Source organism: Arachis stenosperma, chromosome 6 (assembly GCF_014773155.1).
Source record: "Arachis stenosperma cultivar V10309 chromosome 6, arast.V10309.gnm1.PFL2, whole genome shotgun sequence".
Taxonomy (NCBI): Eukaryota; Viridiplantae; Streptophyta; class Magnoliopsida; order Fabales; family Fabaceae; genus Arachis; species Arachis stenosperma.
Window position 1 is genome coordinate 14,346,826 of NC_080382.1, and position 10,333 is coordinate 14,357,158.

General features: G+C 34.1%; 1 protein-coding gene across 2 annotated transcripts; it reads right to left on the reverse strand.

Moving 5' to 3' along the window:
* Positions 1 to 4,181: 4,181 nt before the first annotated feature.
* Positions 4,182 to 9,581, reverse strand: LOC130932845 (thioredoxin reductase NTRC). 2 transcript variants are annotated; one of them, XR_009067537.1, is made up of 11 exons: positions 9,421 to 9,581; positions 8,418 to 8,537; positions 7,771 to 7,978; positions 7,547 to 7,652; positions 6,921 to 7,186; positions 6,496 to 6,775; positions 5,942 to 6,049; positions 5,567 to 5,653; positions 5,342 to 5,446; positions 5,064 to 5,145; positions 4,182 to 4,583 (listed from the first exon to the last, which is right to left on the reverse strand). XR_009067537.1 is itself a non-coding variant. In XM_057862279.1 (11 exons), the coding sequence occupies exons 1-11, from the start codon at positions 9,572 to 9,574 to the stop codon at positions 4,523 to 4,525; spliced, it is 1,626 nt and encodes a 541-aa protein (XP_057718262.1). In that variant the 5' UTR covers positions 9,575 to 9,581; the 3' UTR covers positions 4,182 to 4,522. The 2 variants fall into 2 exon arrangements, 1 of the variants encoding a protein (XP_057718262.1); XM_057862279.1 differs by having other exon boundaries at positions 5,064 to 5,194.
* Positions 9,582 to 10,333: the final 752 nt, after the last annotated feature.

Here is a 10,333-nt window from a genome sequence, read left to right on the forward strand (position 1 = left end):
GCTAAAGACCCTAAGGCTGCTGCTCAGAATGTCACTGCAACTGCCTCTGCGTCAGCTACAATAACTACTTCTAATGCACCTCAAGCTGAAAGTGCCTCTGCTATTGCTACAGGCTCTGGAACTACAACAACGTCTGCTACTGCTACTGCATCTGCCCCTGCTCCTGCCACTCTTGTGGAAGTGGATGTCTAGCAGGCTGAGATTGATTTGTCTTAGCCCTCATACTCTGAAGCTGAAAACTCCCAAAAGGTATTGTGTTTAATAATGCTTCATGTAATGTATTTTTATTATTTGACAATCATCTTATTTTTTAAGCCTTATTACTGTCTGCATTGCAGGAGAATGAACAAAAGAGGAAGTCACCTACAAGACCTGAGAAACTGCCACTTAGAAGAAGGTCACCCACTCCAATTGCCTCTGCATCATTCAATCCAATGGAGGGAGCTAGTGAGGCAACTGCAGCACGTTGGCCAACTTCCTCAAGTTTATGCCCACCCCAGGGTTCAAACCGCCAAGAAAGAAATGATTATGTTCATAGCTTTAGGTTGAAATTCTGATAGTTTGTGATATTTTGTGAAACAATTATCTTTGTCTTTTTTGTTTGGTCATGGTGATTGTGATTCATAGACACTTCTGCAACTTTTAAATACTAACTAAGTTGCTGGAATCTAGCTGAAACAATGCTCAGTATTTTTTTGCTTGTTATTGTGATCAATGCATTATTGTAGAATTTTATATGAACTAGTGTTATTGTCATTCAGTTATGAATTATGCCTTATGTAAGCTTTCGCTATTGTTGCTTATCCATAACATAATTGGGTGATCAATTATATTTACAAAAACAAGACCAAATACTCATTCAATATATCAAAAACAATCTAATGTCAATTACATTGTTCATAAACTGGATTACACTGGTTCTATGTTTCAGTTCTGAGACTAATCAAACCTTCAACAGTAACATCAACACAAACACAAATAACACGAATACCCCTAAACCAAGCACTTGGACCATCAGTTTTACATTTCTCACATCTGCTTCCAGTTTGCCCACCTTCCATGCAATGTTCATCTTCATCCCACCATGCTCATCTTCTTCATCAGACTTCAGCGGCACCTCATCCTCTACAGAATCTGTCCAGACAAATAACCCACACCAATTCTTTCCACTGGTCTGCAAATATGCATCAACCTTATCAAACAACTACCTCAACTAACCAACACTAGAAATTTCAGCGAGTAAATGCACTCACGTTATAATTCGGACACCCGAAGAACGGCTTATTAGGATGACTCTTCGTCCCTGACCACCGAAGGACAGGCCTGCACCCACAACCACACCACTCTGGAACTGCTGAACGCCGGCTACGCACATTGTTTTCTTTCCAGTTTCCGGTCACAGATGAGCGATTCGACGTTCGAGAAGCGTGACTGTCACTCATGGCGGGAGAGGACGAAGAAGAAGAATAAGAGAACAAAATCTAACAATATTCAGACTCAGCAGAGGGTAGAAGCCGAAGAGCTTGACCTGGACGGCGAACTAATTCACAGAGGAAGAGGGAAGAACAACTTTAGGGTTTATAATTGTTACCAGGGACTAATTCGGGGATTCTTTGATGATACTCCATATCAGCTAGCCGTTTAAGCCTGCCTACGTGGACCATAAACTGCCAGCTCAGCGCTCCGGCTGCTGAGTCATGCCGGAATTGGGTGGAAGGACTAGGATTTCGAATGGAGCTCAATCTGAAGGGTGCAATTAGAGCATTTTGAAAGTCAGGGGTAACATTGGTGCACGGGCTCAATCTGAGGGACCATTTTGGGAATTTACTCAGCTGAAATGGCCACTCAGTAGACTTTTATAATGTTGGGCTTGGGCCCAACTTAGATCCGGTCCAACCCATTAGCGATTTTGGCTTGTTTGGTTTAATTTCGGGCCAAACCTTTAAAATTAATGCCCAGTTTTCAATTCTAAATATCCTAAGATTTTCTACTGTTTTTATTATTCTCGCACAGACTGGACCGAGTTAAGCCGGTACTGCCGGTTAATTGACCGGTTCGCGTTTTTATGCGATTTTTCGAAGAAAATTACATTTTCCGACTCAGAAAAATCTATTGAGTCCAAATATCATATTTAAATTTTCTAATTAATATTCTAAATTTTTGGATTCTATTATGGGCAATTAAATTATTATTATTTTACGTTAATTAATTCGCGATTCTTACACTATAAATAAAGAGTCATATGTATTTTATGAACTCAATTAATTATCTTTTGGTTCATTAATAGTTGTAAACTTATTAGCTAGTATATAAGTTAAACAACCAGTAATTTAGAGACATATTATTTTGCTACTGCACAAACAATCATACTTTAATGCTAGGGCTAGGTTTATTATAATATATTATGGAACTATTTTGGATTGTGCTTATAGTTCCATCTTTACGATCACATAGCACATATAAAAATCATATTGTAGAGACTTTTTTCAGATTGATAAAATATATATTTTGGATTTAGTTTACAATTATCGTATACCCAAATTTTTATATATTCATCCATCAAAACATGTGATTATACATTTGTAGTATAATCTAATTTTTTTTAATACAATATCATTTCAGATTAAAATGATAACAAATTCATTAACATAAAATATAATCTTACACAAGTCTAGTTACATTTTAAAAGTATTACAAAATAATATAATTATCACAAAATGTCAAAACTAAAGTTATGACAACTATCTAGGACATGTCCTAAAGGCTAAGGCAATTATGATATTAATTATATGCAAAATTTTAAGTCTAAAACATTTGAAGTAACATTCAGTTTTGATTTTTCAAATTTAATTTCATATCTAACTCCTTTATTTTACGTTCTACCTCCTTCAATTTCTTTTTCATTAAAATAATATTTTTAGAAGTGATGTCCTTGTCAATATTTTCTTAAACTAATACATCTAGCCACTTGAAATTCTTGCCATGTGAGAGTGCCTGAAAATTTAAAATTTTGATCGTAAAAGTAAAAATACAGGAATTATATAAAATTTTCAAATTTAAAAGTATAAAAAAAATCAACTTCATACAAAAATTATAAATCAATACTTATATTGTAATTAAGAAATTCCAAGAAAAATCTATCTGGGTTAAGTTTTGTACAAGATTGGAAGAAAATCGCATAAATGCCATAATGACATTTTGGAGACATGAATTTTTTTTTTTTTTTTTTTGCAGCAGAGTGCAACTCTTAGTTTCTAAAGAATGATCTTCATGGCTCATGGTGGTAGCATAGTTAGGGTTCTACACAAGGAGGAAGGAGGAAAAGGTATTTAGTGTTTGTTTGGGTGCTATTAAATCGATAAAAAAAATATTTTTTCAATAAAAAAGATTTTTTTTTATTTTAGTGTGTTTGACAAATTTCTAATAGTAAAAGTAAAAATATTAGAAAAATAAAAAAAACATCTTTTTTTGAGAAGTTACAATTTATATTTTTTTTAAAGGATCTTTTTTCCTAAAAAAAGATATTTTTCACATAATAAATGAACAAAAAAGTATTTTTATCTTATTTTACCCAAACATAATTAATAGATAAAAAGATTTTTTTCGAGAATAGTGTCCAAACAAATCCTTATGATTGCTCATGTTCTGCGCAATTAAAATACAAAGTTATATTTTTAAAAAATTATCAAAAACCGAGTTAGATAATTTATTAATATGTCAATCCAAACAGGCACTTAAAAGAAATATGACTATTTTACCGTACCACATATTCATGTTCCGTTAATCTCAGAGATAAATTATTGACGTCAGGCTAATTTATCTCATGAAAAAAAATATCAAGAGCCAAAAGTGATTTTTTTTTTTTTTTTTTCTAAAGGCCTCGTTATTCTTCGAAAGAATTGTCGAGGATTGGGTTGGCAGTCCTTATTTTACCTCGTATATTACGTCGATACACATCTTGTTATTATTCCGCATCCCATTCAATGGTGAACAAGTGAACGAATGTATATTCCTTTAATGTGAGTATAGAGAACCTAAAGGGGAAAATTAATTCCAAGTTCTAACACTTGATGTAAAATCTCAAGTAATATTCATTTGGGTATTAAAAAGAAGTGGATCAATGAAAAGTTCAGTTTGGACTACTAAAGGGGAAAATTAATTCCAAGTTCTAACACTTGATGTAAAATCTCAAGTAATATTCATTTGGGTATTAAAAAGAAGTGGATCAATGAAAAGTTCAGTTTGGACTATGATATGGCGAAAACCTATACAAGCTTCATTCATTCACCATATGACTGTGAAGTATGTATCTTACACCCTGTGAATCCAAAAAGAAAAAACACTGAACAACCAAAAGTATGGCAGTGATTGGCAACTATACTTGTACAGGAGGACTCTGCTAATTACTTCAAGGACTAGGTATGGCTTGTCAAAATTGACAGCATTAATAAGCTGATCAATTTGGAAAAACAAAATTGAATCATGGAATGAGGGAATCAACCTCCAATCTTTTTTACTACTTCTATCTATTTGTTTCAATGAATTCTTTGTATTCTTTCTTCATTTTGACCCCAGGGACAGTCCTGTAAAATCAGTGTAAAAGTACAACCAATTAGCAAATATGCAACAATGACCTCTTAGTCTCTAATAACACACGTCATAACATGACTTCTTCCAAAGGTTTTTCATTTTGGAGTATATAGCAACATGTCTCAAGCAATTTCATGCCATAACAATGCAGAACCAACAAACAAATAAATAATAAAAATAGGTAAAGTATACTTTTTGATCCGGATGTTTTCGAAAAGTTTCAAACAAATTAAACTTGGGGGATATTTTTTAAGCTTTTCGAAATCATCAAGGACAAAAAGTAAACAACACAACTATATAGTACCTCCATCAGCTCTTAGGTGCAGTTCAAGTACAAAATAAATTAGCAGTAATTGATGATAATCATGAACGCATTATGACGGTAACAATAACTAGTCTTGCAACACGTGCATAACTATAAGGAGAAAATAGTGAAACAAAATAAGAGTAAGAAAGATAAAAATAAAACCAACCTCAGCAACTCCTTATTTTTGAAGAACTGCACACATGGTGTACCCATTATTCCGGCTGCTTCAGCTATTTCTGGATCTTCCTCTATATCAATTTCAATGTAATGTACATTGTTATCATACTCATCGATTACCTGCTATGCCAGATGTCAAGGTGGGAAAATGAACATTGCTAATAAGTGAATACACATTATCTCAGATGTCCACAATGCTGACAACTATTATGACACCAAATTTAAAGATCATGAAATAACTTTATAACATCTCATTTTCTCACTTACCTTGCCAAGAATTGGCTTGAGTGTCCTACATGGACCACATGTTGGTGACGTATATAATACACATATAAGCCTTGGACTTTCATGGTACAATTTTCTTAGAGCATACTGTAGAAAGGAAATCATACAAGAAAAGCAAAAGAAATGCATAAATTACAACCAATAGATTAAAAAGGAAAGGGATTTGATTGAATGTAACCAATGCTAAGACTAATCTTATTATCCTACCTGTCCCTTATGCTTTGTAAGTGTTATATCAAAGCCCTCTTCAACATCCTTTTCTGTAAGTTCCTTCTTGACCTCTTCAGTTTGAGGCTATTACAAGCAATCAAATTTGTAAGGATGAGATTCACAGTGGAATATGGTGCATGGTGAATAGAGTTTAAGTATTCAAAGTTGACGACAAATGACTTAAATTTCTAAACATTTATTTGCAACTTATCAGCTAAAGAGATTTTCCAAATCTACATAAAGAAATTGCAAGTGCCATTTAGGACTTATAAGGATTAGAATCAATAAACTAAAGAGATACGAAACTGACTATGTACCACTATATATAAGGAAGAGAATAACTAAGACTTGAAATGGGGCTCATTCCAATACCTGATGGAACTCTACAAGAAGACCTTTGCTCACGAGATATCTCTCAGATGATAAAGCAGCAATACATCCAGATCCAGCAGCAGTTATTGCTTGCCTCCATTCATGGTCCTATGAGAATTAGAAGGAACAAATTTACTAGAATTCCTACAGAAGTTACTACTTACTAGCTACTCTAAACAAATGGTCAAATCAAACACAAGATATATGAAGAAAATAATCTCTGAAATGTTTCTAATTCATAATTTATACACATGGCCTGAGTTGGTATTAACAGCAACCAAATCTATTTTAAGGGGAAAGATCAAATTGCTGCTCCCTACTAGAACACTTGCAATGGCAGAATCTGTACCATAGACTTCTCTTCATCACACCTTTCCAAGAAGATTTAAATGAATAAAAGGAGGAGAAAATCACTTTTAAGAAAATGGTATAATGCATATGATATAAACTTGGTCAAATGGTTTCCTTCTCCTCTTCCCGTATTTCCTTAAAGGAATATACTTTACATTTTTTTTAGCATTAATGTTATTAAATAAACAGCTCTATCAGATTACCTGAACATCTCCAGCAGCAAATACACCGTCAACTGAAGTTTTTGCAGAACCCTTTTCAACAAGTATGTAACCTGACTGGTCAAGCTCAACTTGGCCTTCCAAAAGTTGGCTATTTGGTGAATGACCTATGCCATAAAATAGCCCTTTTGCATCAAGTACAGATTCCTCCTTAGTATCAACCTTTCTGACTAAAATGCCAGACATCTGTCCTGAATTATTGCTCACAACATCAACGGCCTCTGTATTGAAGTGCACGGTGACATTCGGATTGTTATACACTCTGAAAACATTTGAGATAATCAACCTTCTTGAACAAACATTCAGGAGTTGAAAACTTGAGTATCAAACATTTGAATAATTAGTTGTGCATTAATAACTACTATGTAACAAGATTACAAAAACTGGGAAATACTGATCCAACATACCTATCTTGCATAGCTTTGGAAGCTTTTAGTTCATGGCGACGAACTAGTAAGTGAACATGACTAGCATATTTAGTCAAGTACAATGCTTCCTCTGTAGCTGTATCACCACCTCCAACAACAGCAAGAATTTGACCTTTAAAGAGTGGTGATGCTCCATCACAAATTGCACACGCACTTATTCCTCGACTCCAAAACTCCTCTTCTCGGGGTAGTCCTAGCCTTTTTGCATTAGCTCCAGTGGCGAAAATGACCGCATGGCACTTAACCTGGAGTATAATACAATCAAGAACACCTTATATAACTACAACAACAAAAACAACTTTCCATCTAAATAAACACCAGTGAATAAAATGAGTAAATTTGATGAGAGTGTAACACATTTAATGACTATTATTTCAGCAGGTATTCTATAATTTCAATAATCTCTATGGTTTATCACCATATCACCAAATTGACCATGATAATCAATAAATGATTATCTACATAGAATTTGTTAACCCTATTTGTGGCAAAAACAAGTAGCTGTATTCTAACTCAGATCATTCTAAAAGAACGTATTCAAAAACATATCAATATTCTGTGCAGTCATAATCACAAACCAACTTGCATTTAAACAAACATGTCACCTTCCGATCAGTACTTTGGATGGTGAAAGGGCTACTTTTCACATCAACAGCTTCAACATCTTCCTGATACAATTCTGCACCCCAACGTTCGGCTTGATTTCGCATCCTATATAGTGAGAAAATCTATGTGGACTTAATGTAACTGAATTACAAAAGAACATGAGTGACAGTTATGATGTTAAGTTAGTTTTGTTCATTCGTTATGTCTTTTTATCAAATGAAACCTTTCCATGAGGTCAGGTCCAGTAATCCCATCTGGAAATCCAGGGAAATTCTCAACTTCAGTGGTAGTCATGAGCTGCCCCCCAGGAACACCACCAACTTGGTACCCTTCAAACACCACAGGCTTCAAATTGGCACGTGCTGCATATATTGCAGCTGTGTACCCTGCAGGCCCTGAACCTATAATCACCAAATTCTCAACCCCTTTTCCTGTAATAATAAGAACATAAGAAAGAGAACAAGTAAATTCGACTGTCAACTTTGGTTATCTAAATTTTAAGAGTATAGAAAACAACTAAAATATTGGGTTCTTACTTTAAGAGGAACATTTAAAAAATAAAATAACATAAAACTGTATATAACCCAATAAATTAGAATAATATATATGACATATTCCTTGAACTTGTTAATTCCAACAAACGCTTTTCTATTGTGTATAAGTATGATATGGACCAATATAATTCCCACTATCAGCACCACTTTTCATTTATACTTCATGGATTACATTGCGTTACTCAACAAACAAAGTGATGAATTTAATTAATTAGTAGTTCCTTTAGTATCCAACTCACATAGAGCATATATGCATAGCAATTGCATTGCATTCAACAACCAATCGGAAAATAGAAAAAACTAATAATAAAGCGACCTGGAGGAGGTGATGATGAGGCTTTGACTTGGAGCCTGGAACTGGAAGTGGTGCAGGGAGTAAGAATCACGTTGGAGGAGATAAAGGTGAATCGTTGAGTTCCGATTCTGATTCCGATTCCTATATTAGCAGCAGCCATTGGTTTAATAATAATTTTTCACCATACAAATATTGCAAAATAGTGAAAAGTATGAGTGATGAGTGAACTTGACTAACAAACTCTAAGTGCATCTTATATATCTCTTTCTTGGTGCATTTTTTTTCTCTCTTCTAATTTTTATTACTGCTTTATAAATGTGTTAAATACTACATATATCTGAAAGTGTGGAACACGTGCTTCAAGATTAACCAAGCTCACAGTTGCAAGGTATAACGGTATCAAATCTTTATGTTCTGAGTGATCAACAACTACTGGACTTTACAACAGTTCTCAAAATTATTTGATAATGCTACAATTAAAACACCCTATAAATAAATAGCTGCGGAATAGTACTATATTTTATCACTAAATACGAATTAAAACTGAATCCACACTATAAATGAGCAGAATCTAAATTATTAATGAGCACGTATGAAAGTATATTAAGTGATAACTATTAATCAGCAAATGTATCAACCAAATGAGAAAAAAAAATCTATTATAAATATGAAATTCTGCTAATATTCCTTCTTTTGTCTAAAATATCAGTTCAGAGAAAATGATAATAAAACCTAAATCCAAGATTTGGTTTCACGGAATTAAATGTGCTAAAGTTGATGATCCACGAGGTGTACCAATCTTTTGACTTCATTCTTGAAATCAAATTGCCTCGAGTCTTGAAAGTCGCTACTTACCTCTTTGTTAAGAACAAGAAACATGATGCTTTCATTCTATAGAACACCATTTGAACCCTAGCCAGTAACTATTGCATTGCAATTGCACTCAACAAACTAAAAAAGAAAAAGAAGAGGAGGAGGAAAGAAAGAAAGAAAGAAAAATTGAAAGCAATAGTAATGAAGTTACCTGGAGGTGGAAGTGGTGAGGATGAAGAAAAAGAAGAGGAGGAGGAGGGTCTTGGTCGGAGCCTGGAAGCGGAAATGGAAGAGGAAGTGGTGGTGGTGGTTGTGGAGGGAGGAAGAAGCGAGTTAGAGAAGATGATGCTCACTTGCTGAGCCATTGGTTTAATCATAACTTTCATTTACACACACCATTCAAATAAAACACTCATCGCTCCCAAACCTTGGGCTTATTGGGCTTTTGCTTACTATGCTTTTGCTTATTGGGCTTAGCCCAAAAAATTTTCGTTAACGGGTCGTTTAGGATGTCATTCATTCTTCTCTTTTTACCCTCTCCCCGTTCGTTTCCAGAAACGATTTTGTTGAATATATATTATTTCCAGCCCAAAAACAATGTTGTTGAATATTATAGAATATAGAGAGATGATGATAGACAATGGCACCTTTTTTTTATATAAATTCATACCAAATACAATACCAAAAAAAAAAAAAAACACATAAGAATTAAGAAAGAGTTAATAGTCAAATTGATCCTTAAAAGATAAGTCATTTTTTAAAATCGTTTCCAAATAATTTTTTAATGAAATTAGTCTCCGAATAATTTAAAATCAATCGCATTGGTCCTTCTATCAATGGGTTAACATATTCCGTTAACATTTGGCGACATGGATCGTTAAGTTACTAATAGTGACATTAAAACGATGCCATTTTAATTATTATAAGTTCCTGGTTCAAACACGACGTCTTTTAGCATTTAGTGGAGCTTCATCTCCTTCCATTTACAGCTTCACTCAATCACTCTCTATTCTTTAACCACTCAAAGAACGAAGAAAGAAGACGACAAAGCTCCGATCAAAGGGAAGAAGACGGTGCTATCATCGGCGACGCAGTGAGTAGTGTGATTGCGTTCGTTATGCATG